Below are 27,733 nucleotides of genomic sequence, written 5' to 3' on the forward strand. Positions count from 1 at the left end.
GGGTTCTGTGTTAGATAACACTTAGTAAAAGCCTAAGGTATTGATTGCAAGCTCATTTAACTAACACTCTCAAGATTCATAGTTTTCTGCAATTCTGAGAGCACATCTGAGAGGCAATGTTGTCCTTACTCCCTCAAAATTTATCTCTTGAAAACTATACAAAAATGCAAGAAAAGCTTGACCATTTTCATAGAAGGCTTTACCCCACCGATAAGCATTAATGAAAAAAATGTGCTAAGAAATGTTCTGCCCGTCCTTTTATTTTGGGATGATAATAGAAAAAAAAGACATGGTAGTAACAGGTTCCCAGTCAGTGCTCTGACATTTTCCATCCTAAATCATAATTCGTGGACAGTTCAAACATTTCCAGGCTGCAGTTACCAGTAAGGACTCATTTATGCTACAAACTTGGGGCTTGACTTACTAAGGTTGTCCCCCACAGACACAGAATGGGAAAAAGCCTTAGTAAATCAGACTCTTGGTTTGTAAAATCTCAACAATTTAGTCCAAAAATTCAAAGATAAAATCAGTGCCCTGCATGCTGCCCATGAATTCCTACACTCCACGGCTCATGCTGTAGCTAGGTAAAAGAGGCATACATGGTTACACATTCTGTCAGAAAGAAACTCCTAATTGTTTAAGACTCACTGCTGGCGTCTTTTGTCGCTGTGAGGTACTGCGAGTACAGCCAAGCTGCTGTCTGGATCTGGTGACTTTTCCGTGGCACACCTGCTTAGTGGGATGCCACTATGCCATGGCACACTGGTTGGAAAACAATGCTTTATTGTCTCTTTATTCTGTATTTGGTGTCAGTCCGTCAGTGTTCTGATGTGTGATTGAGGAGAGGCTGTCATGTAGTTTCTGTGGGGGATCTACAGCAGCCCGACTTGTTCTGTTTTCCTAATTAGGAGATGTATTGGTGTTTTAAGGCCTGGCATTATAATCACAGTATTTCCTTTTCATAGATAAGGTTGTCCCTGTTTGGCGAGTTACTGCTGTTTTTTGTATAGGAGGTTTACTATATTGTGATGTAGTTTATTCGTAGCCTTCTGAAGGCCAAGCCCACACCCAATGTGCTTTGCAACAGACCTAATACCATATGGATCAGATGTCTTTTTTTTTTTTGCAAGGTTTTCTTGTTGGCACCAAAGCAGTGCATGCAAATATTATATATAAGTTGTAAATTTTTACCTCAGAAGACTGTAGTTAGAATGTCTTTTTTCATGTAAAATCTGTTTTTATAAATGCGTAATTTTTATTTGTAATGAGTGGAGGGCTGGGAATGGGGTGGGCCACCTAATATCCTTGCACCGGCCCTGGAGGTGACAAAAGGAGGTTGTAAATAGAGTTCACTCTGAGGAGGGGAGCATTACTAACAGTGTACCTTAGGGATCAGTCCTTGGACCAGTTCATTTCAACATGTTTGTAAGTGATTTTGCAGAAATATTTTTGGGAAAGGTTTGTATTTTGCCGATAATACTAAAATCTGCAACAGGATAAACAACCAGTAAGGTGTAGAAACCATGAGGTGGGAGCTAGCAAAGGTCTAGGGTCTGGCAAAATTATGCATTAAGGATGCAAAAATCCAGGGGGAGGTACAGTATAGGGATGAAATTCTTCTAAGCGTGAAAGAAGCGTGGGATCTGGAGGTCATTGTATCTGATAATCTTAAAATGGCCAAACATTGGTTAAGGCAACCACAAAAGCCAGAAAGATGATCAGCAGAAACATAGAGGTGATATTGTTTCTTAAAGGTCCCTGGTGAGACCTCACTTGGAATACTGTGTACAGTTCTGGAGACCGTACCTTCAAAAGGATATAAACCAGTCAGAGTCTGTCCAGAGGGTGCTAAAAATGGACAGTGGTCTTCAATCTAAAGCATTTGGAGACAGACTTAAATATCTAAACATGTACATCCTAGAAGAAAGGTGAGATAAGGGAGATATGATAGAGACATTTAAATACCTCCAAGGTTTCCGTACACAGGAGGCGAGCTTCTTTCAATGGAAAGGAAGCTCTAGAATGAGGGTTAAAGGGGCTAGGAATAATCTAAAAAAATATGTCTTTATAGAGAGGGTAGAGACTGTATGGAACAGCCTTCCTGTGGAGGTAGTGGAGACAAAAACATTATCTCAAGTCACGAAAGCATGGGATAAACATAGGGGATCTCTGAGAGAGTAGTAGGAATTGTAAAGCTGAATTAGTTGGTGTGGATGGGCAGACCAGAGAGGCCGTATGGTCTTTTTCTGCCATCACATTTCTGTATTTCTCCACTATTTTTTCAAATGGGGGCCACTGTGGCAAAAATACTTCACCATGAAAGCCAAGAAGACTGCCACCAGACAAAGCAGCCAGTACACTGAGCAAGGTGGTGGTAGTGGTGGTGCTGGTGGAGACCCTCCAATGATGTGTCTGGCATGGGGGTGTGTGTCTCCCTTCAGTGATGCTGCCAGCCTGGCTCCTCAGGTGCACTAAGAGTGACTTATGTAATTAAATCAATCTGTTTCCCACACTCAAGCCATCTCCCACCCACCTATTCTCTTTTCCTCCCCCCCCTAGCTCATACGTCTCTCTCTCTGTCCCCAGCACCTCTCCCCTACACTGCTCACACTGTCTTCTCCCAAAATACATTCTTCTCCAACACCATCCCCAGCCAGTCTCGGTGCCACCCGCCTCTCTCACGAGTCAGCCTCCAGCAGCCTGTCCTCGCTTCCGTTCCCTCCCAGCCAGCTCTCCTCAGTTTGTTAATCCCTACCTCACTTTCTCTGGAGGCTTGCTGCTGTTGCCGCTTCTGGACCAGCTATTCTGTTTTCTTCTGGCACCTCACTGCTCTCAGTGAGTGGGTTTGATCAGTGCAGTGCCCGAAGTCCTGTGCTGTACTCAGAGGCTTGCGAGAATAGCACGGGAGTTCAGATACCACGTGGCTGAAACTTGCTGAGAGCCATTTAGAGCCACAAGGAAACGGACCGGTTGTTGCAGAGGTGGCATCGTCAGCAAACCTCTGAAAAAGGTGGGGGAGGGGAAGACCATCAGGCATCCATACTTATGGTCAATGGGAACCTCCACTGGCTGCTGGGCCCTACAGTGAGGAACACTGGAATAGGACGTATATTGTAAATAAGTACTTTTGTTCCAGTATTTAGATTATTAGTGTTATATAAATAAGTCTTCATAGAACCCCCTCTCTCCGAGCATGCCCTGAAACAGGTAAGAAGCCATCTTCAGATACTGCAGATTAGGGGAAAACTAGCAGTTAATCCAGATCAGGATTTGCCAACAGGAACAGCTAAAGCTGTAAAAATCATAGGGGATTACCACACAGTCTCTGAATAAAAGACGCCCACACAGTGGGTTTAGTTCCAAAGACAAAATCCAAAAAGTTTCAGTAGTACAAAATAGAAGAAAACACAGTCAACGTGGTGTCAACTATCTATGGCACAGACATACAGATTCTTCCGCTCCTTTGAGTAGCAATTGGAGGAAAGTGGGACCTTCTCTTGCTCCAAATGGGTTTCTAACTCCCTAAACCCTTTTGGAAACTTATGAAGTCCTCTTAGCCCACTTAAGCAAGCGGAAATACCCGGCTGGTACGGCAGGATTCTGGATGACTCCCACACCCATTGACTGGGATAGAAAGCCCTCTTGAACCACTGCAAGCTGGATCCCTCCTGGAACCCACTCCAAACCGGTAGAGAGAGCAACTCCCTCTCCCGAAAGGAAAAGGAAGGCAAAGTGCCCTACCCCTTCCAGAAGCCTGGAGAAGCCACCGGCCTTGCTAGCTTTCTGGACCACATTTCCTCCTAGTGACTCATGGAGGCACTTCTTCAGAATTTACAGCAAGGCCCAGCACGTAGGGAATGGACCCCTATCACTCACCAAATGAATACCACCCCGGAACTTCCTCCTGCTGGAAGTTTTCGGATTTATAAAGTGTAGCCACCTCTTTTCCCTAGAGAAGGAGCCTAGAGAGCTCTACCTTCAGATTTCATTTTGCTGCAAATGGTGGGGAATTCAACTTTTTTGTGTAACATCGTTCATCAAATCAGATTATACTGCGACATACAGACTTCTCAGGGTTTGTAGGCTATCCATATATAGTATTTCATATTTTCTGGTGCTTCTGCTTACAGTCAGATTTCTCACTACTGTTACTCCTAGTAATGCAGTGTCTAGCGATGACCTCCCCTTCATTCATTCTGTTTCAGTGCTTGTCCAGTGAACAAATCTTCAACCTTTACGGGCTGCAGAATGGGAGCCAGATAACAGAATCTAATTTCGGGACAATCTGCCCTGCTGTTCTACAGCAAGTGTTTTTCCACCCATGTGATCCTAAATCAGCTAAAGAGGAGAAACCGAGGCCAAGTTCTTCACAAGGTATGGTAAAGGAGGCGTTTTATTCAAGGGCCATTGCCCATCTGTCAAGGGCTGGTTTTGTCCTATTCTTACTGAGCTAAGATTTGGAAAAACCTTGGTGGCCATTATCGTGCAATTCACAGTGAAGCAGGAAAGCTTAATTTTTTTTCCTGTCTCTGACACTGCAAAGGCAGAAAATCAAAATCCATACAAGAAAAGCTATTCTAAAGTGGTGATCCCAACCACTTAATATATGCAACAAGTAAAAAACAGAAGAGCTGGTAGAAGAATCTTTTATATGCAGACTATTTAAGGAATAAATACATATTTACATACAAAATACCAGTGTTTTACTCTGCACTTTGGAATTGAAATGTTGGTATATGGGTGAATAAATATATATTTATTCTTTAGTTTGTATATAAACGTTATTTTTCCAAGAGCCATTCTTTAATCATTTGTGACACTTCAGAAAATTCAATTGCATGTGGCAGTTGTCATGCACAGGCATTTACCACATCTAAAGGCCAATGTATTAATGTATGTTTGTCTTTGCAAATGCAATAATTTGTGAAGAAACTGCAAATAATGCATGTAACTGCATTTATAATTATTTTTAGCAGACTGTTTTCTGGTTTTCTGTGAATAATTTTGTTTGCAAATGCAAAGGTAAAACTTGTGCAAAATGCTAATGAGCTGAAGAATCATGCAAATCAGCTCATTAGTGATTTCCACACTTAAAATACCACAAAACGCATTTTAGGAAAATTACAACCCAGGGACGTGTAGTTAAGTTTCTTTGTAATAAAGTCCACAATTTCATGTGGACTTGATGTCCAAAAATTGCCATGAATCTCATTTCAATTTTTATGTAAATGAACTGATATCGCAAGAAGAACCTCTCATGGAACTGACAAAGAATATCACCATTTAGTGCATCGGCCCCATGTTTTGTGAAAGATGCAAGGATGGGTTCTCTCTCTTTTCGTTTGCCTTTAACTGTGGAATAGCTTTCGTTAAAGTGATGGGACCATTAAAGCAGGGGCACCTCCTACTTGCTGCGCACTCATGAGCAGGAGGACAGTCCTTGCCGTAATAAGAGAGCAGAGTCATGAGGCTATTTATTCTGAAACGCTTCCTAGACTAGCCAGCGATCTAGCTAGGAGAAGTCAAGTCCTTGTGGGCATGAGAGGCATCAAGTTTTCAGCCCTCCGAAATGTGCTAGCAGAGGTTCTCCATAACTCAGAAATACTATAACAGCAGCCCACCTTCCCTTCCACCGAGCTAAAACCACTGCCACCATTTCATGTCCAGTTATCCAGAGGAAAGAAGATAACCCCCAACTCATTCCTTAACTTGGCCTACTCATATGCAAATCCTAGAACCCGATTTAGACAAAAAACATGGTCCTGGCAGAGGTAACATGGAACCAAGGTGCGGCCTTCCTCTCGATCCTTCTCTTTAACTTGGCGTGCCTGACACCAAATCAGAAACATCCAATTAGCAGTCAAGCATAGGAAGAGCAGAACCAGGGGAAGGAAACCAAGGACTCGCTATCCGTTTTCTCAGTTGCCAGTTAATTCCACTAAAACAACTTTTTTTTTTTTCTAAAATGGAAAAAAAAAAAGGAGGGTTGCTGCTTGGAAATAGTGGATACTGCCCTCACTGTAACGGGAGGCACTTTCCCCACTGAATAATGTTTGTACAGCACTTAAACTCCAAAGTGGGAGAGTCTGTGGAGTGCAAAGAAATATTCACAGCACAGGACATTCAACATAGCAGGGATTCACTGTGCATTATTATTCCTTTTTTGAAACTGTGTTTTAAAAAAAATGCTGAGAAAATTTCAAAACTATTGATGTTGCTTAAATGTCAGAATAAAGGTTAGTACGCAGCCAGCAAGGACAAAACAGACTGCATTCTGGCATATCCCATTGGTAAGATTGGTCTGAGAATTCTATTCTCCTTACCTTAATTTCCTTTACTTCATGACCATACACTGCCATCTGACCTTTCCACTGTTTCACGAAGAAATTATCACAATTAAGAAGGTTGCATGATAGTAGCAGAGCTAGTACGTTAACCTTCACTGTATTCTTGCAATTGCTGCAGTCTAGCTGTGGAAGCCTATCTACCCCAATCTAACCAGTGACCTTCAGCTCCTCTTTGTTATAGACTCTGACAGCTGGTAACACCAGAAAACAAACATTTGCTGGTTGGAATAAATTTTCGGAGTGAGCCCCTATTTCATGGTTTAGGGTGAGCTGCTGGGGCAGTGAGAAGATAGCAGTCGGAGTGGTTCATGGAGGGGATTCTCATAGGCTGAGATCCCTGTTCAGCTCAGGACGTTACACCCCCTTTGCATCTGGGCCCGGGTCCACTACACCACCTGCGTGACCTAATCCTTCTGGAACCCTTCCCAGAGACTGATTCTCGGTTCACTCAAGTTCCGGTCCCTCTCACATTTTATGTGCCCTTCAGGGGAGGGTCGCACCAGTTTTGTCGAAAACTTAAAACTGGCCCTAAATCATTCTTGTCTGTCTGTAAGCTGCTGCCCTTGCTTTTCCCCTGAATGCTGGAAACCGGCTATCATATACATTAGCTCACATTGGTAACTGATCGGCCTTTACGTGTGCTATCAGTTATGACATTGTCAGATTGGACCACTAGAGTCTAATGTGGATGCCTGAAATTTCTATACGCTATTACAAGATTGAAGTGCAATTGATATTTAGTTAATGTAACCCCCCTCTTCAGTTGATGTCCAGAATGTAGGGAGACACTTCTATCCCAGGGCCAGTCCTGTCGTCCAGGATCTGTGTTTCTTTCTGCCATGTACAATCCGTATGTTGATCACTGGGGTTGCGCCAGCAGGGAGGAGAACAAGCCTCCTGGGCGCATGGCAGGTAGGATCACTACACAGGCTCTCAGGTCCCACAAGCTTTCCTCAATCTTTCTCACAAGGGTACTCACTCCTGTAGATCTCAGCAGGCTTGTTCTCAACTCAGAAAGAGCAGGCAGGGCATTTGAAGTGGTGTTCAAATAAAAAACGTTTACTGTAACTTAGAAGATCTTGATCAAAATAAAAATAAAAAATAAAAAAATCACAAAAATACAAAATAAAAGTCTCTTGAAACAAATGGAATGAAACTCCGAGTGCCTTAGACTCTCTTCAGCTCTGAGTCAATGTCTCTTCCTGGTAATTGGAAATTAAGGAAACTCTCTCCTCCACAAAGTGGGTAAGAAGGTAGTGGTAAAAAGACTTCATTCCATCCAAAAGTAAAGAAAAAAAGTCTCCAAAAACAGTTCTTACTTCTGAGCAACTACAGTCACCACTTTAACTGGATATAAAGCAAAGTAGTGTGGACAGGTTGAAAAGGCTTTAAAAGTTTTACCTACTAGCGGGCGCTCCTATTCCTCTGGAAGTAGGCAGGCAAACTAAATAAATACAAGAAATAAAAGTAAAAAGAGAAAAGAAGCAAAATAAATTAAAATAAAAGGAAAAGGGGTTCAGGAAATTGCAGGTGGACAGCAGCAAGCCCCACCGCATGGAACAGGACCCTCAGCCCCCTCAGGGCACCCAGTAATGCACTGGGGCACAGGGGAGAGATGGGATAGCAGCAAGGGATAATGGGATAGTCCCGGCTACTGCTGGTGCTGTATGTGACAATGTATTTGTGTTGGAGAGAAAAATAAGACCTGGGAGGTAAGACCATGCAGCCCCCAGGGAAAAACAATTTAAATTGAATGCTTGGACAATTTTGAATGTTGGGGTGCCCTGTGCTAGCTCTCATCACATGTACAAGGGTCTTCTGGAAGGTTTTTGTGGCCAGGGGACAGCCCCTTTGTTGGGGCTTCAGTTAAGGCAGAAATTCATGCCAGGTTTCGAGGGCTAGCCTCGTGGCTTTTGGAGGTGATTTGTCCAGCGTAGGGATACTAAAAGTGAAGTAACCAGCTCCCGGGAGCCTTATATCGGGACAGTGCAGCAACTTAAAAAAAATATATACATTAAATAGAAGTTGCTGATACCTCTGCCATGTCATTGTGATGGCTGAGAGTGGCAGCACTAGAGAAGCTAAAATGTTTTTAAAAGCGGTACTACTTGGGTGACATCAGAGGAGCAGGGATTTGCTCCCTGAAGAAAAGAGTCTGCATGAGGGGACTCTGGGAGAGAGAGCAGATATGCTGATAATCAGCTCTGTTTTTCTCCAAAGAATTGTGGTAGAGTCAGCCTGCATCAGATAGGAACAGCTCCAGGAACCAGTAGCACTTCTTTTCTTAAAGAGATTTGGAGGAGAAGTCCATTACCTGCTATTAATCAAGTTTACTTAGAAAATAGCCACTGCTATTACTAGCATAAGTAGCATGGGATATACTTAGTTTTTGGGTACTTGCCAAACAGGATGCTGGGCTTGATGGACCCTTGGTCTGACCCAGTATGGCATTTTCTTATGTTCTTAAGTAGAAGGAGAAAAAAAAAAAGAAGTTTGATTCCAATTTTCAGAGTGTCACCTGTGCCCTGGAAGGTAATGACAAAAGGGACAGGGTAATTAATGGTAATAAAACTAAACAGGAACACGGGCTAATAGAACCTGTTCTAGTTAGAGGCGAGTGTGAAGATTTAAAGATTGAAAAAGTGAATACTCTTCCCATGAAATTAAAAGGCAGGGATGTTTTGATAATCTTTTGTTTTCCATAGCTAGATTTACCTAGTTCTACCAAACTGCTGGACACCCTCACTAAAAAGATCTTAGATTTATGGAAGATACTTGGTGCCAAGGAGGCAGTTTTTTTAAATTGATTTTTTATAGATAGATAGTAGGTACCTTCCCCTGGAGGAGGACACCAACAGAGGAAGGTTCAATGCAAATACCACAGGACCCATCATTGGCATGGCGACAGAAGAGTTTGGACTCAAGACCTCGGGAGCACAGATAAGTGTGTTACACACATCTGAGGGCACAACCTAATCTGGCCAGACTAGTGAAAATTACTGAGCTTAGCAGGAAAGTGACAGAAAAGACAGACAACACAGAAAATGACAAACACATACAGCCAAGCAAGACAAAGATACTCACCATAAAACGGACTCTCTTTGTTTCAGCAAAGCCTGGAAGAGAAAATGTAACCCACAAAGACTCAATTGCTTGAGATACAAATTTAAAAGGTTGGACACAGTCAGGGTAAAATAAAGAAAAAAACTAAAAGTGATACTTACTGTATCTAACTCTGAGTTGAATCCAAGCTTGAGGTTCTCCAAGAAAGAGAATAGAATTATTAATCTTGGTTTAGTACTTCTACATGTAAAAGAAAAGTTTAAAAGCATTTACATTCTAAATATTTAATTGTTGATTACTGTAAAAGAAGGAAAAGAGGAATAATTATTGAAATATTGTTTCACCGACACCTATCGAGAGAACTTGAATATTTGTTATGGTTTATTGCAATTCCTAATCCTTTTCTTTTTGGTAAAAATAAAACTCCTAAGCCTTTTATTTCAGGAATCATGTATTACAGAGGTTCTCCAGATAACATCCTCCCTCAGGATGGTTACCCTAACTTTAACCCTGCTTCCCCTCCCTACCCCTGGGAGACTTTCCTGGGTGGGTCTAGGACTCCATTTCTGCACAGGAGCCCCAGTAGGGAAGAGGGCATCAAACAATAGACCCTGTGAGGTTCCATCTAGAGACTTTGCAACACAGAAACAGTACCCCACCAACCTCAGCCTCGACCGTTATTAAGGTAGACTTGGAGAAATCTACTGCTTATACCTGAAATAAGCTGCATGAAATCTGTCGATCTTTTGGGATCCTGCCAGGTATTTATGATCTGGATTTGCCAAACAGGAAACCGTATACTAGGCGTAATGGACCTTTGGTCTGATCCAGTATAGCAAATTTTTATGTTCTTGACTTTGCTCCCTATTTCATTCACGCTAAAGTTAATCCAGCATTAAATGTGGAACGGGTTCAGTTTGCATTCATACTTAATCCGAAATAGAATCCAAACCTCTGTTCGCATATATTTAGTTCTGCATTAGTTACTGTGGGAATAATTAATCCAGGATCCATTACTCCAGGATCCCAGTGGAACTCACTCTTTGACCTCTTTTCAAGTGTGAGCATCTGCAGTACTAATTCTGCGTGTGCAGAACTGTCAGAAAGCAGCATAACTTTTCTGGCTCCCTTTTCTCCTACATGCTCACTGATTTGATGCAGGAGCAGTGGTGTCCTGGACACCAGCACCTGTAGATAAGAGGCACTGATTCAAGATTCTTGTTTCATGCAGAGCTGCATGCTCGCCCTGTTTTTGCCTCATTGGTCAGTCCTTTGTAGTTGCTTAGCAGCACACAGTATAATAACCAATGGGGGTACAGATGGGAAGTTCTCAACCCGGTCCTTAATTACCCCAGCCTTGTCAATCTATTTTCAGGATGCCCACAATAAATATGCATGAAATTTGTATGTGCTGTCTCCATTGTATGCAAATACATCTCATGCATATTCTTTATGGATATCCTGAAAACCAGACTGGCTAGAAGGTACCCGAGGACTGGGTTGAGAATCATTGTGGGCAAGGTAACATGTGAGAGGATTAGCACGGCTTTTCAGAGCAGGCTGGCGTTGACTTAAAGGGGCAGCAGAAGTTGAGAGAAGGGTAAGCTGGTCAGGAGGTAGGAGAATTGAGTCGCTGCTTAGGAACTGCTTAATGAAAATAGGTTGGAAGATATAGATATAGAGATAGACAGATACCTGCATATGTGCTAAAAAAAAAAAAAGGCTGATCACCAATTTGTTCTTCTGCCACCTAGTGGGAAATAGCTTTCCAGAGAACAACTTTAAAATGGGGCCAAAATAATTCTGAAATTTTAGGTTTTAAGAAAAATGACTTCAAAGGACACATTCTATGGGGGACTGGATGGCTGAAGAAAGCAGACCCAGGGTTACAGAGTGTTTTACCACTGGCTCACCGGTTGAAATATGACTCAGTTCAGTAGGCAAGAAAAACAAATAGAGAGGTAGGTGAACCATACAATTAAATAGGAAAACAACAAGAGTGATACGCACAAAAAAATAAATAGATAATAAAATATATAAATAGATATTTAAAAACACGATAAAATATTACAAATTTAATATCATAAAAATCAAACATAAAATTAGGATGGATCCAGTACACTCGACATGGCCATGTTTCGACAAGATGATTGTCCTTATTCCCTCCTGGCTAAGAGGAGAAGAGGCTGACCAAAGGACAGTAAACGAGCTTTAAAATCATAAAACTAAAAAGAGCTGTAAAAATTCCAAGGTACCCTAAAAAGGTACCCTAAGAAGCACCAGAGATGGTAAAATGAATATTCTTCCTTACTTATTTGCAAACAGAAATACACAACTTATTTATTTGTGTGCATTACTCTTGTTGATTTCCTCTTCAGCTCAGAAGGCCCCAAAAGCCACCATCATCTGAAAGTCACTTGTGTGAAATGAGTTGATAGTCTCCATCCAGATCTCAGCCAGACTGGTGTCCAAATCTATATAAAAAACCCACCTTCGCAAGGCTTGATTTACTAAGGCTTTTCTCCCATTCTGTATCTATGGGAAAAGCTAGTGCCCATTCTGTAGATAAATGGAGGCCTTGGGTTTCCAGTGATGTCAATTTGGCACTCTGCATGAGCACTAAATTTGCTATTAACAATACACTGTAAATGCACATTATTATATAAGAATTGACTTTCTCCTATGGGCTAATAAATTGCTACACATTTATAATCTGACAAGCGCTTTGAGATCATTCCAAAGCTAGTAGAAAGACTAGGGGGCATTCCATGAAGTTAGCATGGGGCACATTTAAAACTAATCGGAGAAAGTTCTTTTTTACTCAACGCACAATTAAACTCTGGAATTTGTTGCCAGAGGATGTGGTTAGTGCAGTTAGTACAGCGGTGTTTAAAAAAGGATTGGATGAGTTCTTGGAGGAGAAGTCCATTACCTGCTATTAAGTTCACTTAGAGAATAGCCACTGCCATTAGCAGTGGTAACATGGAATAGACTTATTTTTTGGGTACTTGCCAGGTTCTTATGGCCTGGATTGGCCTCTGTTGGAAACAGGATGCTGGGCTTGATGGACCCTTGGTCTGACCCAGTATGGCATTGTTCTTATGTTCCAAGTGGGGCTGTTGGATATTTCATCGATGCATATATTAAGAATGGCTGAGTCCCAAGAGACGTTATTCTCTGTTGCGGGTCCTATCTCATGGAACTCTTTACCAACAGGCCGATGCAGTAAAAGTCGCGGGCACGTGCACAGGCCACGCTCCTGTGCGCGCGATTCAGTAAAAAGAAATATTAAAATTAGGGCCCGCGGTAAAAAGAGGCACGTCCCTAGTGCCTCTTTTTTGACAGGAGCGGAGGCTGTCAGTGAGTTTGACAGCCAATGCTCAATTTTGCTGGCATCGGTTCTTAAACCCGCTGACAGCCACGGGTTCGGAAACCAGATGCCGGCAAAATTGAGCGTCCGGTTTTCAACCCGTGGGCCGATTTAAAATTTTTTTTTAGTATTTTTAATTATTTTTAACTTTTGGGACCTCCGAATTAATATCGCCATGATATTAAGTCGGAGGGTGTACAGAAAAGCAGTTTTTTGTACACTTTCCCGGTGCCGGCAGAAATTAACGCCTACCTTTGGGTAGGCGCTAGTTTCTGAAAGTAAAATGTGCGGCTTGGCTGCACATTTTACTTACTGAATCGCGCGGGAATAGCTAATAGGGCGCTATGCATTTGCATGTTGAGGGCGCTATGCATTTACACGATGCATTTGCATGTTGAGGGTGCTATTATTTGCATGTTGAGGGCACTATTAATTTCGGGGTGGGGGGGGGGGGGTTGGACGCGTGTTTTTGACACACTATTACCCCTTACTGAATAAGGGGTAAAGCTAGCGCGTCGAAAACGCGCGTCCAAACGCGGGTTAACAGTGCACTCCACCGGAGCGCACTGTACTGTATTGGCCTGCAAGGGAGCTCTGACTGACTGAATGTTCCATGACTTTTAAAAAAGCACTGAAGACTTTTTTAGTTCAACACGTTTTCCCTGATTTTTAATACTGTTGTTGAGGGATGAGAAGGCTGCTAAGACAAATGGTTTTGGTTTTAATTGGCTGGATATTTCTTTTTATTATGATATTTGTTTTAATATATTTTATTATTTATTAAACATAGAAACATAGAAATGATTTATTTATTTATTTATTTATTTATTTATTTAACAGCTTTTATATACCGGTGTTCGTGCGGGCACATCACGCCGGTTTACAGTAAAACTTGCGAAAGGAGGAAAGTTACAAAAAACAGGGCGCGGGTGTGGGAGCAGGCTAGAAAGTGAGGGGTGGGTGAGGGGAAAGGAAAGGGGAGGAAGGGATAGCAGCTGTGAAGGTAGAGGAACGTGGCCATAGATATGGTGGAGATGTTTACAGCAGAAGGGCTGCGGGGGAGTCATAACTAAGAGAGGGTTATACATAGTAACTTATTTACATTCTGAATTCTATACATAGTAACTTACATACTGAATTTTATACATAGTAACTTATTTACAACGGTTTGCGAATCAAATGATGGCAGAAAAGGACCAAATGGTCCATCATGTCTTTCCAGAAAGTTTCTTAAGCCGTATGATAACCCAAAGAAATTGCAGGTAGCAACATTTTTTTCTGGGTGATGAGCTTTGTTGAAAATCCAGACAGTGCTGCTTGACTTGCTTTGCTTAAGGACTTGGCTGTAGAAGCAGTCCTGTGCTTTTCCCCTTATGTCTGCATATCAGTACCCCAGATTGTAGAAGTTGGAGCCCTCTTGGTTGTTGTCGGAATCCAATTCCCCCTTTCCCCTTGCCGTTGAAGTGCGGAGCAATGTTGCAGTTATATTAAAAGCATCAAGGCTTATTGGTTAAGGTTAGTAATCTCCATGCATTCTGCTAAGGGCAGTAACTGCCACACCCGCAGTTTACTCTTATGCACACTTTCTTCATTTCCTTTAGGACTTCGCCATAGACGCAGCCCTGTGCTTTTCCCCTTATGTCTGCATATCAGTATCTTGGACCATAGACGTCAGGGCCCTTGGTTGTTGTTGGAATCCAGTTCCTCTTTTTCCCCTGCCATTTAAGCATGGAACAATGTTGCAGTTGCTTTAAAAGCATCAAGAGTTATTGGTTAAGGGTAGTAATCTCTATGCTTTCTGCTAAGGGTAGTAACCGCTGTACCAGCAAGTTACCCCCTGCACATTTTTCTCTTTTCCATTCTCTAGCCTTTAGAGATCCACAGTGTTTATCCCATACCCCTTTGAATTCTTTGACTGTTTTTGTCTTCACCACTTCCTCTGGAAGGGCATTCCAATCATCCACCACCCTCTCCGTGAAGAAATATTTCCTGAAGTTGGTTCTGAGTTGTCGTCGTCCTCTGGAGTTTCATTTTGTGAACCCTAGTTCTATTGTTTTCTTTCCAACAGAAAAGGTTTGAAGTTTATTCATCATTAAAACCTTTTAGGTATCTGAAAGTCTGTATCATATCTCCCCTGCACCTCCCCTCTTCCAGGGTATACATATTCAGATCCTTGATCTCTCCTCACAGGTCTTCCAATACAGACTCCACACCATTTTGGTCATTCTTCTCTGGACTGTCTCTGTCCTGTCTTTTTCTTTTTTGAGGTACAGGCTGCAGAACTGAACACAGTACTCCAGGTGAGACCAAGGACCTGTACAAGGGCATTATCACTTCCTTTTTCTTACTGGTTATTTCTCTTTCTATGCAGCCCAGCATTCTTCTGGCTTTAGCTATCACCTTGTCACATTGCTTCACCATCTTCAGATCACCAGACACTATCACACCAAGATCCCTCTCTTGGTCCGTGCTTATCAGCCCTTCACCCCCCATCACATACAGCTCTTTTGGATTACCACACCCCAGATGCATGACTCATAAGAACATAAGAAATTGCCATGCTGGATCAGACCAAGGGTCCATCAAGCCCAGCATCCTGTTTCCAACAGATCCCAAAACCAGGCCACAAGAACCTGGCAATTACCCAAACACTAAGAAGATCCCATTCTACTGATGCAATTAATAGCAGTGGCTATTCCCTAAGTAAAATTGATTAATAGCCATTAATGGACTTCTCCTCCAAGAACTTATCCAAAACTTTTTTGAACCCAGCTACACTAACTGCACTAACCACATCCTCTGGCAACAAATTCCAGAGCTTTATTGTGCGTTGAGTGAAAAAGAATTTTCTCCAGTTAGTCTTAAATGTGCTACTTGCTAACTTCATGGAATGCCCCCTAGTCCTTCTATTATTCGAAAGTGAAAAGAACCGAGTCACATCTACTCGTTCAAGACCTCTCATGATCTTAAAGACCTCTATCATATCTCCCCTCAGCCATCTCTTCTCCAAGCTGAACAGCCCTATTCTCTTCAGCCTTTCCTCATAGGGAAGCTGTTCCATCCCCTTTATCATTTTGGTTGCCCTTCTCTGTACCTTCTCCATCGCAACTATATCTTTTTTGAGATGCGGCAACCAGAATTGTACACAGTATTCAAGGTGTGGTCTCACCATGGAGTGATATAGAGGCATTATGACATTTTCCGTTCTATTAACCATTCCCTTCCTAATAATTCCTAACATTGTTTGCTTTTTTGACTGCTACGCACACTGAGCTGACGATTTTAAAGTATTATCCACTATGATGCCTAGATCTTTTTCCTGGGTGGTAGCTCCTAATATGGAACCTAACATCGTGTAACTACAGCAACGGTTATTTTTCCCTATATGCAACACCTTGCACTTGTCCACATTAAATTTCATCTGCCATTTGGATGCCCAATCTTCAAGTCTTGCAAGGTCCTCCTGCAATGTATCACAGTCTGCTTGTGATTTAACTACTCTGAATAATTTTGTATCATCTGCAAATTTGATAACCTCACTCGTCGTATTCCTTTCCAGATCATTTATATATATATTGAAAAGCACCGGTCCAAGTACAGATCCCTGAGGCACTCCACTGTTTACCCTTTTCCACTGAGAAAATTGCACTTCTTGGCATTGCACTTCTTGCATTGAATTGCACTTCTTGGCATTGGCATTGGCATTGAATCCCAGCTGCCAAATTTTTTACCACACTTCAAGCTTTCTTAAATCACTTTTCATTCTCTCTACTCCTTTAGGCATGCCCACTCTTGCAGATCTTAGTATCATCTGCAAATAGACAAACGTTACCTTCTATCCCTTCTGCAATGTCGTTCACAAAAATATTGAACAGAACCTGTCCCAACACCAATCCCTGTGGCACTCCACTTAACATCAATCTCTCTTCAAAGTAGCTTCCATTTACCATTACATGCTGTCTCCTATCAGTCAACCAGTTTGTAAACCTCACCACCACCTTGGTGTTCACGCCAAAGCTTCTTATTTTATTCACAAGCCTCTTGTGCAGGACCAAATCAAAAGCTTTTCTGAAATCCAAGTAGATCACATCGAGTGCTCTTCCTCAATCCAGTCAAAACAATCAATCAGATTTGTCTGACGGGACCTTCCTCTGGAGAATCCATGCTGCCTCGGGTTCAGCAACCCACTGGATTGTAGATAGTTCACTATTCTTTCCTTCAGCAGAGTCTCCATTAATTTCCTCACCACCGAGATAAGACTAACCAGTCTGTAGTTTCCAGCCTCCTCTCTCTTACCACTTTTGTGAAACGGGACCAACACCGCTCTTCTCCAATCCCGTGGCACCACTCCCATTTCCAGGGATCTATTGAACAAGTCCTTCTGCAGACCCGCCAGCACATCTCTGAGCTCCCTCAGTATCATGGGATGTATCTCATCTGGCCCCATGGCCTTGTCAACTTTCAGTTTGCCTAGCTCCTGCCATACATTCTCTTCTGTAAATGGCGTTCCATCTATCCCATCCCGATCTACAGTCTTGTCAACCAGCAACGGTCCTTATATGAACTAATATTATGAGTGTTTTATTGTAAGCTGCAACGAGTTGTGGATATGCGGCATAGAAATCTCTCTACATAAATAAATAATTTAAATATATATATATTAAAAACATTGTTGCCACAAGTTCATCTGAAAAAAGGAGATGTCTAATGCTTAAATTGCCTTCTCTCTCTCTCTCTCTCTCTAGTTATATATATATATAAACACACACACTCACATTTTTCTTGGAATTAATTTTCTAGTCAATATTTCACTCACCTCATGATGCCCGTGGTAATGCTTTTTGTGGCCTGTGACTATGCTGGGTGTATTTTATCAACCAAGCCAAATATGTTGACAGGCAGTAGAGGTGTTGAAGCTGGTGGTGCACCAGAAAGTGTGTTTCTGCCATGAGTCTGAAAAACAAGAAGTTTGAGATACTCCAACAGACTTATATCTAACTCTCTGTTAGGATTGCTGGCAGAAAGGTATAGGGGAGAGAGTGGGTCAGACAGAGGGATGCAGGACAGGACGGGGAGAAGAGAGGGGAGTTGGGGCTTTAGGGAAAGGCGTGACAGGAAACCAGCTTGGGTGCCAGACCTGGGGGGAACCATTGCAGCTTACCAGGGAACTGGGCATCAGTGCTTCATTCCAGTCACTGTAGTAGCGCAAGTGCTCCTTAGCCCCTACATAGCCTCCAACTTGCCTGGCCAGGCTAGTCATGATATGGCCAGCTGTGAGGACCTCCCCACACACGGCTGTACACTACTTTTGTTTACCACCAACTATTCTTGGCATGATGGTTTCCATTTTTGTTTAATTTCAAAATATTTTTAACTTGCTGTGATCTTGCTGCATCAGCAAGTAGTAGAGGAAACACTGGGGTCAGGGTGATGTGAAATGGGGTCAAGGTCTGAGGGAGGGAGGGAGGCAGTGGCAGTAGTGGCACAATGCAGAGCTGTGATGGCAGCCACGGAACTGAGACAGGGATGTTGCCACTTGTGGCGCCCAGAAGGAAAAGGTCAAACAGGATCACAGGAGTAATTGTGCCAGATGAATAGGAAGCTGAGGTAGCAGCTGCAACCTGCAATGAGGGTGGGAGGAGATGAGCTAGGAGCAGGAAAGCAGCTGGTAGAGGAATGCTGTGATAGACTGGCAAGCTGCCTAGGCTCCGGCAATGGCATCTCAGGTTGGTGGTACACGGCACACCCTTTTTGTAAGCTGGTGGTGCTTGTGCACCACTATGCACTATGGATGCTACACGCCTACCCCTGTGATCCCCCAGACAAAGCAGATTGTGTGGTAGAACAGTTTTTCAAATTAGCAGGCTAATGGAATATACAAATGAATGACAAAAGCATGGTCTTCATTAGTAATTAAACAAAAAAAAGCAGTCATTTGATATTCCTATCAGTACATATGTGTATGGCTCATATGCAAATACAGGAAAGATTGTACAACCTTGTTGGTCTTTTTTTTTTGCCCATCAATCTCCTCCTCCTCCCTCAGGCTTCCAGCTCAATCAGAATGAGCCTCTAATGTTTTTTGGATTGTAAACCCATTCTGTGCTTTGTAGCGGAAAAGTGGGTAATTTTATTTATTTAGAAACTTTTATATACCGGCATTAGTGGGTACATCATACCGGTTCACATAATAACTGAAAGTTTGGAAAATACATTTCAACAGGGAGACAGTAACTGGGCAGGGGATAAAATAAATAGGCAGTAGGAAAGATAGTTAAAAAACAAGAAAGTCATAACCAGAGAATACAGTTTATAATTTACAATGATAGTCTCCTTAATATAAGGAGAGGGCAGACCCCTGAAGGGGGAACTGAGAGGGGAGATGGAGAAGGGTTATTCTGGGTAGGCATGGTTGAACAGGAGTGTTTTTAATTTCTTTTTGAATTTGATTGCACAGGGTTCAATGCGCATGTGGTCAGGTAGGGAGTTCCAAAGAGCCGGACCGGCAATCGAGATAGCACGGTCGCGGGTAGTGGAGAGATGAGCCATTTTCAGGGATTGGACATGTAGGGTGCCTTTGTTGGTAGATCTGGTGGCTCGGGTGGACAGGGGGGCAGTGAAAGGTAGGTCGAGCCAGTTGGAGTTGTGGGTGTGGATGGACTTGTGTATTATGGTCAATGTTTTGTAATGTATACGGGACAGGATGGGGAGCCAATGTAAGTCCTTAAGGATGGGGGTAATATGGTCGTGTTTGCGTGCGTTAGTAATGAGTCTTGCAGTAGCATTTTGTAGTAGTTGAAGGGGTTTTATTGAGGACAAAGGGAGCCCTAATAGGAGAGCATTACAGTAATCTAGTTTGGAGGTGAGAGTGGCTTGAATCACTGTACGGAGGTCATGGGTGTAGAGCAGGGGTCTGAGTTTCTTTAGTACATTGAGCTTGAAGAAGCCCGCTCTAAGGATGGAATTGATGGATGGAAGGTTTCATGCTAAGATTAGGATCAAATGCAATGAGAAGTAAATAAACACGTCTTCATTTGCAACACTTTAAATGCATCCACAGTCCTTGGCCAGGGCCACAAGCCACAGCTTCCTCCACCCTGTTTGGCTGCTACGTATGGTCATTGGGCAATGAATGAGATGGCCTTCTCCCTGATATCTGTAAATGGTTCCTCTGCAGTATCTTTAACTTCAGATCAAAACGCAGACTTGGAAAATGAACCCAGGGGTGCTGCATGGCGATTCCTAGCACTGCCGTTAAGTCATCCAATCGGCCCATGAGTATAGCATTGGAACATAGCTATAGCATCAATATTCATAATTCTGCTCTTGAGGAAATTTCCACGGGCTTTTATAGTATCCACATAATGCATGGGAGCTTGGTTTCACATCTTTTCCAAAAGACAGCCCTTTCAGCAACAGTGCTCTCTTACACTGTTGGGTTTTAGATTCTGTACTGAACTAAGTGCCCCCTGTAGTACCCAGCATTCCTTGCAGGTCTCCCTTAATATTAATCAAGCTCAATCCTGCATAGCTTTCAAGAATTTCAAGGAACAGATGCTAAAAGCTGTAGGACCAGAGATACGCGTTTTTATTCAAATTAATATTTAATTCTGGATATATAAGCATTTAAGGAATTTGCAAGGTTATCTTAGTTATTCCCACTGCTGTGAATCTGAGCAGGATGCTGTTCAACTGACCCTCATTGCCCCATGTAGGCATCACAGTGACCCAGGGAAGTCAGGATATAACGAAATGCAGAAGACTAGTCTCAGGTTCGGATATTACTAAAACTAAACAGAATGGACTTGATTAAAGGCCCCTCATTCTAAAAAATATTTATATGTTAAGAGAAAAGAAAAAGGAGATCTACGAATGAGCTCAACAGGTGACAATGGGAGACAAGAAAAAGGCAAGTTTATATTTTGAGAAATGTAGCTGGAACTACTGCTTAAAAGGAAACAGACTTAGAGAAAAGAAAAAATACAACTTTGGAAATCAACTGCAATACAACACTTTATTCCATTTCATTTGTTAATATCAAAAGTATTTGGACTCATGAAAATGTTCTTTGCAATGGTCTTTCGCCAAATGACTTGTAAAAGTCTGATTCTGTGCCATAAAAAGGGGAAACAACAGGGTAAGCTGAGCAGCGGCGCATACAGTGTCTTCAAGGAATAAGTACAAGTTCATCGTCATGTGTCTCATGTGCAATTATACATATTCCGTACTCATATACTTTATGGCACATATGTTATAGGTAAATTGCTTCCATAAACTGGACTATTTTGAGAAAGAGTGAGAGCTCTTTGCCACTCTTATCTTAATTATGAGGCACTGGCTGAGAATTGCTTCCACTCTCTCATCTTGGTATTGCGTAATTGCCTTGCCACATGGAGGCTATGCAGAGTTATGATCATGTGAACTGCCAGCCCCTGAGTGGCAGATTTATTACATTGCAGTTATTGCTTTGTGTCATGGAAACATCATGTTTATTGTGGCACTTGCCAGGTTTATCTTTTCTTAAGTTCTCTGTAATTATACAGTGAAACAGACATATTATGTGTAAATTTAAATGTTTTATTGGTAGAGTCCATAGTGTGGATAAAGTAGAGGGCAAGAGCAGATATAGTTGATCATTCCATTATCTTTTGAGGTTCTAGTAGCTAGGCTCATCTTTGAGAATGCCACATACCTTGTAGTTTGTGCTTCCCTTTATTACACCATGATAAGAGTAAACTAAAGATGCGGTTCTACAAAACCTTTCAAGATCACAGAGACTCCCCCGCACCCCATCTGAAGAAGAGACAAGGTGGTGTCACAAGCTCGTGAACAGCAACATCCTTTGATTATACCTTATGTTGGTCCCATAATAAACATATCATTATCTACAAATAATCTAGCTGAAATTCTTTTGCAGGCATAAAAGAGATCATGGTATCAAGGAAGAGGCAGAAAGGTAGTATTGTGTTAGCATACAACCAAAAAAAATATTGTTAGAAGAAAATCTGTAAAGTAGCTGGGTAAAGATGAGATCGGTAGTAGGTGATTGAACATTGCCAGATGTACCACAGAAATGATAAAGAGGATGGAATGGCTCTCTTATAAAAGGCTTAAGGAAATTAGGAGTCTTCAGCTTGGAGAAGAGACAACTGAGAGAGTAGTTTATAAAATGATTAATGGTGTGGTTAAAGTTAATAGATAATGGTTATTTACCCTTTCAAATTGTACTAGGTCTAGGGTAGGGATGGTGAACTTCAGTCCTTGAGTGCCACAAACAGGCCAGGTTTTCAGGATATCCACAATGAATATGCTTGAGATAGATATGCATACATTGGAGGCAGTGCATTCAAATCTTTATGCATATTCATTGTGGATATCCTGAAAACCTGGCCTGTTTGTGGCACTCAAGGAAGGACTGGAGTTCACATTCCTGGTCTAGGGGGATACTCCATGACACAAGCTGGTAGCAGATTTAAAAAAAAAAAATTTTTTTAAAGTTTTTCAGCTGTGGAATTTGTTGCTAGAAGATGTTTTCAGTAGTATAGCTAGATTTAAAATAAAGTTTGGACAATTTCCTGGAGGACAAGTTCTTTAACAATTATTAGCCAGGTAGATTTGGGAATCATCACATTTTACTTGTGGGATTGAGTAACAGAGAATGGACTTTCATTAGGATCTGCTAAATATTTCCAAATAATCCAGCTTGGCCACTGGCGGAGACAAGTTGCTGAGGTCATTGATCTTGACCCAGCATGGAACTTCTTAATCTTTTACGACCACTAAGGTCCCTTCATGAAATAATGTAGTGTAAGTGAAGCTGAAGCTCCTTACAGAGGGGAGCAGAGAATTACATAGGGGAGTGCCTTATGGATAAAAGATACCAACTCATTACATATCACTGACATATTATTAAAGAGATCGACAAATACAGCATTGAGGTGAAAAGATGCCAAGTTGGAGAGGTGCTAAGTAGGTGCCTATGTAGTCTGGAAAAATGGAGAAACTAAATATGAGTGCTAGACTAAATTGAACTTTCACCCTGTGAACCACAGTAACATTTAAACTAAGTGGTTTGTGGTGGTTCTGTTGCAGACTGTATAGTTTACCAGCACCACAGTATTTTTTGAAGTCAAGTGTCATGTTGCTTATCACTTGGTTTTACAATGCATCTATCCAAGACTTGATGTACTAGATCACTGGATTGTAATTCCAGTGTGATGTTTGTCAAGATAGTTATACCTATGAGTGAATCATTATATGACAGGACCAGCAGTTTATATGTCCAAAAATACTTGTTATAGGGTTATGTTGTATCAGCAGTACTTGAAAGTGAGATAAGGAGAAGTCTTCTATTGCAGTGAAACATTTTGGCATGGATAGATAATAAGGCTCAACCTTGACAATTTCACGTAGGTTATAAGAAAACTAGTAACACAATTATGGTCCATCAGCATTTTAAACATAATACATTCCAAACTACTGCCATTATCACTATTCATTTTAGTTCTCTGTGGGGTAAACGGCCACTCTTAACTCCATAGAATCACAGACTGAGATGGCAGATAAGGTCCATAAGCCCATTCAGTCTGCTCAATTTATTTCTTCCTGTAATGCCATAGACCCCACTTAATATCTGGCTTTCCCTTCACTTCTTTAAAACTAAAGATCCTCTGTGCTCATCCCATGCTTTCTTGAATTCTTTTACTGTTTTACTTCTATTGGGAGGCCATTCCTGACATCCATAACTCTTTCTGTGAAGAAATATTCTATTTATTTATTTATATTTTGTTGAATTTTAACAATACCTGTTTGGTAAAATTCAGGTAAACATATTGGAAACTGAAATTAATTATCACATCAACATAGTACATGCATATAAACAAAGTTCCAGTAGACAAGTCCCCATTCTGGGAGGCTATAGTGGAATACAAAACAAAATTAAACTGCAATAATTACAGCATAGAGAGAGACTATTAATTACTTTACCATTACAATCCATACATTCCAATCACTTAGGATACTTGTTTATCCACAAGAAATGTTTCTAAGTGAGTAGGTTCTTGAAATATAAATCTGTTTTTCTGATAGATAACCAAACATTTACAGGGACATTTTAAAAAGAAAACTGCTCCAAGGGATAGAACTCTAGGTTTTAACAAAAGAAATTGTTTTCTCCTCATTTGGGTACTTCTTGATATGTCTGGAAATACCTTAATTTTTTGACCGCAAAAGGTGACATCTTTATTTCCAAAATATTTCTGGAACACCAAGTTTTTATCCTGCTCACTACAAAAGGATACCAAGAGTGTGGACCTAATGGGAATATCATCTATAGATGCCTCTAAAAAAAGAGGTCAAATTAAAGACTATGCCCCTGTAATATATCCATCTCTTCTTCTTGATCTGCTGCCCTCAGCTTAAAACCAGGAATATAATATATTTTGGAAATAGCCATTTCTTTTACTGATGTAATAGATAATACTTCACTTAAATATTTTCTAAATAATTCAGTAGCTGATAATAATCTTGAAACAGGGAAATTTAGGAAACGAAGGTTCCTCATACGGATCTCATTCTCCAAATTTTCCATTTGTATCTGTAGCACTAAACTGTCTTTCATAAAAGCAGTATTAGTTGACTGTAATGAGGCTACTTGAGATGTAATAGTACTTGAGGATATCTCTACAATCTTCTACTGTATTCTTAATTTCACTTGAAAATTTACCAAATTGAGCTGTTGAAAAGGATAATGATTTTTCCATATTAATTAGTAAAGACCATAATCTGCTAGCGTTACTTTCTGGGGGTCTAGGTTTAAAGAACCCAAACTACCAGACTGTAAAAGAGAACCTGGTTCCAAAGAGTTAGGTTCCTTTAAGGTAACATGCTGCCTTTCCAAACTTGTCATATTAAGCTGAGAGTTAGTGGTCAACGAAAGAGAATTGTCCATAGGAGTATGGGGTAATGGTGGCTGGCTCGGACTCTCTGAGGAGCCTGAAGCAAAGGAAATTTCAGGAATAGAGTTCCTCATTGATTGACTCACCCGTCGTTCCACATGTAGATCCATTGGACCTCTCACTGCCACCAAAGGTGATGAAGTCACGAACTTTTGTTTTCCTCTTCCTACCCATAAACTCGGGTAGGAAAGAAAAATTTGTGATAAGGGGCGTGCGGCTTCAGCTGTGCACCGGCGGCTGCTCGCTGCAGCCTCGCTGATTTTATCGGGTCCTCAGGCCCCGGATGATAATGTTATCGGGGGGGGGGGGGGGTCCCACGGAGCTCAAACGGGCACAGATGGTAATGCCTTTCAATCAGATTCCTCAGCCTGCAGTCCTCTGACCAAACTCCCCTTCAGGGGACCATGCTCTCCAGATGGCCTCCAAGTTTCCTCTCGTAGCTTTACTGGTTTTTATCGAGTCCTCAGGCCCCGGATGATGATGTCATTGGGGGGTGGGTCCCACCAGAGCTCAAACGGGTATAGACTCCTCAGCCTGCTATCCTCTGCCCAAACTCCCCGTCAGGGGAACACTCTCTCCAGATGGCCTCCCTGTGAAAAAATATTTTTAAATGTTACCATGCACTCTTATTTAAGAAATTCCTTTCCATGGACAAAGATTAACACATTATGCATTATTTATACTTTTGAGGTATTTGAATGTCTATTTCATATACTTCCTGTCAATCCTTTCCTGTTTTCTAGAGTCCTTAAGTTTCATCTCAAAGGAAATTTTGCAGATCCTACATTACTTTGGTAGCCTAGGACTGCCTCTCCTCTTGTCGTCTACATCCTTTTGGAGGAATGACCTCCGGAATTAGACCCAATACTTCAGGTGACTTCTCATCAATGACTTGTGCAGAGGAATTAGCATCTTCTTTTTTTCTACTAGGTATGCTTCTCCCCATGCATCCTAGCATTTTTGTGGCTCTGGCCACTGCCTTTTTGAATTATTTCAGTTCCTTGAGATCTCTCTTCTAGATGGTGTGCATCACTACTCACCCTTCATCATATACTGCTTGCTTGCATTTTTGTGTCCCAAATTCATGACTCTACTCTTTTATTGAATCTTAATTATCAAGCATTTGACCACTCCTCAAGCTTTCTTAGATCACTCCTCCTCCTGTTTACTCTCTCAGGAGTGTCCACTCTGTTACAGATTTATGTCATCTGCAAAAATACCTTTCCTACTAACTCCTCTACAGTATCACTCATGCAAATAGAACTGGCCTCAGGACCAATCCAAGAGGCACTCCACTGATCTCCTTTTCTTGGGGTGCATGCCATTTACCACTACCCTCTGTTGTCTACCAATCAACCACTTTCTAACCCAGTCAACCATATTAGGGCCCACCCTTAGGCTGCTCATTTTCTTTATGAACCTCCTATGCAGGACAATGCCAAAAGCATTGCTTAAATCTTAAGTAAACCACATCCTGTGCACAACAATTATCTATAGTTCTCTGGTTACCCAATCAAATAAATCGATCATGCTGCCACGGATCCTGTAACCTGCTGCATTCAAGATATTTCTCTATCATTTTGTTTAGTAGAGTCTCTATTAATTTACTGAGAGCAAACTAATTTGCCTGTAATTACCAACCCCTTCCTTACTGCCTTTATGAAAGGTGATGACATTTGCCCTTCTCCAATTCTCTCCAACCTCTCCCAACTCCAAGGACTTAGGAGGTAATTTTCAAAAGGATTTACACGGGTTTTATGAGTGTAAATGGGCTTTTGAAAAATACTACAATATATGCTACTTTTACGCTCATAACACTTTTGAAAATTTACTCCTTAATGACCAGTTCCATCAGTGGAGTTCCAGAACCAGTCTGAATTCCCTTAATATACTAGAATATGTCTCATGGAGCCCAATAACTTTCTCCAGTTTCAGTTTAGCTAATTTGATGCAGATCCTTTCTCTTCTATATTGTGTAACACCTACACCACTACCCAGGGTAGAACAGTTTTTAGAAAACTTAGGTACTAGCTAAAGAACAGCTTTTCTCCCATTTTGTGTCTACGGGAAAAACCCTTACTGCTCGATTTTAAAAGCCCTACGTGTGCTGAAGCTGGGAGATGTGCACGAGACTTGAAGTGGTGCGTGCTGTGCAGATTTTAAAGCCCGTGTGGGGACACACGTACGTCCAGAATGCGCATAAAAATAACTTTTTGCCAAAAGGAACAAGGTGTGGGCATGGTCTGGGGGGGCTGGAGCTGAGTCATGATTTCTGTGTGCACCTATTTACGCACACAAGCACATGCTGCGGTCCCCTACCATATAACTTTACTTCTGCTATAAACGGCGTGTAAGTCATAAAAAGAAATAGGTTACTTAGCGAGATTTAGGGGGGTTGGCCTAACAGGGTAAAAGGTAGGCAAAGGAACAGGGGTTAGGAAGGCTGATTGGTTAACTGGGCGAACTGGGAACGAACAGGGAAAATGGGTTCTAGCGTTGGCGCCTGTGACTTGTAAAATCCCCCTCACTAACGCGAGCAAAGCGGCATTTGCGTGCACATGCGCGCGTCAGTATGAAATCATGTGCACATGTACGCACAAACAGCCAATTTTAAAACACGTGTGTATATGCGCATATATGCACGTATGTTTTGAATTTGACACATTCTTGTGTGCACGCCAGCAAACGCACGTACATGTGTGTCTGTGCGGCTCTTAAAATGTACCTCTCAGTGAATCAGGCACCAAAAGTCTTAGGAGCTGGGTAAAAATTCTTTATAGTTTTTTTTTATAATTCTGTTTTTTTAATCTAATATTTTTGTTTGTATGTCTTTTGACATTTTTCCTCTCTCATTCTCCTCCCAACTCCTTCCAGTTCCTGTCAGCCTGTAGCCTTTCTTCCCCACTTCTTTTGTTCCCTGGCAGCTGCTTCTTGCTCTAGCCCCTGCCATTGCAGATCCTCTTTCCTGTCTTGGATCCTCTTTCCTGTCCTGGATC

General features: G+C 41.7%; 1 protein-coding gene across 3 annotated transcripts in view; it reads left to right on the top strand.

The window, feature by feature from the left end:
* Nucleotides 1–27,733, top strand: part of SLC39A8 (solute carrier family 39 member 8) — a 159,903-nt gene that overhangs the window by 54,865 nt on the left and 77,305 nt on the right. For all 3 annotated transcript variants that reach the window (XM_029597054.1, XM_029597055.1, XM_029597056.1), the window contains exon 2: nt 4,206–4,374. In XM_029597054.1, the coding sequence (XP_029452914.1) occupies nt 4,206–4,374 (169 nt within the window). The remainder of the gene's footprint in view (nt 1–4,205; nt 4,375–27,733) is intronic.

Source organism: Rhinatrema bivittatum, chromosome 1 (assembly GCF_901001135.1).
Source record: "Rhinatrema bivittatum chromosome 1, aRhiBiv1.1, whole genome shotgun sequence".
NCBI classification, from domain to species: Eukaryota; Metazoa; Chordata; class Amphibia; order Gymnophiona; family Rhinatrematidae; genus Rhinatrema; species Rhinatrema bivittatum.